This window comes from Cyprinodon variegatus, unplaced genomic scaffold (assembly GCF_000732505.1).
Source record: "Cyprinodon variegatus isolate N-32 unplaced genomic scaffold, C_variegatus-1.0 Scaffold94, whole genome shotgun sequence".
NCBI classification, from domain to species: Eukaryota; Metazoa; Chordata; class Actinopteri; order Cyprinodontiformes; family Cyprinodontidae; genus Cyprinodon; species Cyprinodon variegatus.
Window position 1 is genome coordinate 1,444,368 of NW_015150547.1, and position 2,595 is coordinate 1,446,962.

General features: G+C 35.7%; 1 protein-coding gene across 1 annotated transcript in view; it reads left to right on the plus strand.

Annotated features, from left to right (window-relative positions):
• Positions 1 to 2,595, plus strand: part of LOC107084195 (solute carrier family 13 member 2-like) — a 12,369-nt gene that overhangs the window by 8,488 nt on the left and 1,286 nt on the right. Inside the window, exons 7-9 of the mRNA XM_015373906.1 lie at positions 1,103 to 1,312; positions 1,854 to 1,954; positions 2,072 to 2,187. Of these exons, the coding sequence (XP_015229392.1) occupies positions 1,103 to 1,312; positions 1,854 to 1,954; positions 2,072 to 2,187 (427 nt within the window). The remainder of the gene's footprint in view (positions 1 to 1,102; positions 1,313 to 1,853; positions 1,955 to 2,071; positions 2,188 to 2,595) is intronic.

Consider the following 2,595-nt stretch of genomic DNA (forward strand, 5'->3'; position numbering starts at 1 on the left):
TGAACTGCAGGAGATTGTCTTGACCATGTCTACATGCCTAAATGCACTGAGTTGCCGCCATGTGATTGGCTGCTTAGAAATTAAGTGTTAATAAGCAGTTGGACAGGTGTACCTAATAAAGTGGCAGGTGTGTGTACACTTCTGTGCAGTTCCTCAGTACTGGTCTCTTGTTGTTACTTTGCTCCTCATATGTGTTTTCCCTGATTAGGGCCACTGAAAAAAAAAAAAGTTAACTGATTTTTAAATTTTATTTCAATTTAACATGGGGAAAAAAGTCTTTAATCTCAGAATTCTGACAGATAACAAACATGTTAGCATCAAGCCATAGCCATGTCCGTTTTAGAGACTAGCTCTCTTGTTTTAATGACCTTCTGTTCCTCCATTAATGAGGGGACCCCTCAGGCACGTAAAAAGTTGCCTAATTCTGTCATTTTCCACCAATGTGTCACTGGCCATCTGAAACAACTCACATCTTTGTCAGTGAAGCTGAGTGCTCCCACATCTCTTCCTTCATGGTGCCCATCTACATTAAGATCCACAATTCTGAGATTAAAGTCAGAATTCAGAGGAAAAAAGTCAGAATTATGAGATTAAAATCGGAATTCTGAGAAAAAAGATAATAAACTGAAATAAAATTTAAAAATCAGTAAACTTTTTTTTTTCAGTGGCCCTAATCTTTTTTTTTTTTTTTTTTTAGTGGCCCTAATCCTCTTCCGTATGTTTCCTTTGCATCTTCATTAAAAAAGCAACAACTCATCACTGCCTCCGTCTATTCTGTGTTTCGGTCCACAACCACATCCACCACCAGTTGACAAACAGAGCAGAATGAGATAGGATGTGAACTTTAGACTTTCCAACAATTGATGAGTGTCTGTTTTATTTTTTGAAAAGATAATTAATAATCGATAAAATTCAGAAAGAAATACAACATTTTATTCCAAATGTGGGCCATTTAATGGTGTACATTAGTAATAGTTTTCTGCTTGTATCACTTACCATGATGCTCCAGAGACTTTATAAAGATCCCAACAGCAAGTATTTGCAACTCAGCCTTATGTGTTTAAACTTAGCTCTGACCTTTCTGCTGTTTTTTTTCAACCAGCCTGAAGAAAACATTTGGTTGTGGCACGAAAAGTGACAGAGATAAGGAGGCGTATGCTGTGATGAGAGACGAGTACAGGAAACTTGGCGGTATGAAGTTTGCTGAGGGAGCAGTTCTCACCATCTTCATTCTGCTAGTGCTCCTCTGGTTCACCAGGGAGCCGGGCTTCATACCCGGCTGGGCAACAGTGCTCTTCAACAAGGACGATTCGTGAGTTATTTGGCTTTCCTTTCTTTTAATAAAAATGTAATGGATTTTTCAGGATTTTAGAAGATTTCTTTTTACCTTGTTTGTTTTTATTTAAGTGTTTAGGACTGTTTTTTGCATTTGCGAGCAGACAGACATATCTCTGTTTGGAGAATCAGCGAAGAGTCTTAATGAGCTCTATGCATAACTCCACTGATTCCTGAACTTAAGAAAAACTATCTTTCATTACTTTATGAACTGATTAATCCGGATGTGCCTGGCCATGGTTACAATTGAAAAAAAAAAAAAAAGTAAATAATAATAAAAGCAGATCTTGTTGTCAATTGATATTGCTACATGCTTCTGTTGACTCCAAATACCTATAATTTTATTGAACAAATCATCTTGATTTTAAAAATAATTTCAAGCAGCCGCTTTTTAAACAAATGAATGTTGTTTGTTATTTTTTTAAGAAAGAAATGTCACAGATTTTATTAAAAAGCATTTTTTAATGTTATTATTCAATCATTTTTGCTATTAAATGTGTCAATCTTTGTTTCTTTAGATTTGTGACAGATGGAACAGTGGCCATTTTCATGTCAATGCTCTTCTTCGTCATCCCTTCTCGGCTGCCCAAGTTTGGCAGCTATGGTTTCACCGAAGCAGGTAAGACAGCATCTGAGTCAGGTTATCTAAATCTGAGGAAAGCAATAACTTTAAAACATCAGACTTGTCTTCTGCATTAACTACTTTTATATATTATTGCTCCACTTCATGTATCAGGAAAGAGGATTAAGGCGCCTCCAACCCTGCTGAACTGGCAGGTGGTGCATGAGCGGATGCCTTGGAACATCATCCTGTTGCTGGGTGGAGGATTCGCTCTGGCTGCTGGCAGTGAGGTCAGGTCATTTTTCTAACTTCTTCCTTCCATGCCCATTGCTAATACCAACATGTAATGATCACCAATAGGTGAGATTCAGATCTCACCTATTGGTTCATGGTTAATATTTCATCCTGCAGACTTTTTTACTCATTTATTCATTTATCCATTTTATATGCATTCAACAGTAAAAAAAAAAAAAAAAAGCTTTTTGTGTCCTTCGTTATTTTTTCATGTTTATTTTTTTCAGAATTTGTTTAGCTTGACATTTAATTGCATTCCTAAATTAGGTATAAGCATTTATTTTGTTTTATGCAATTCCTTTTATTCATTCATCATGTAAAAAAAATACTTCCGTGTGTTTTTTTATTGATTGATTATTGATTAATTGATTTTATTGATCTCACAGAGGAGAAATTTATGTAAT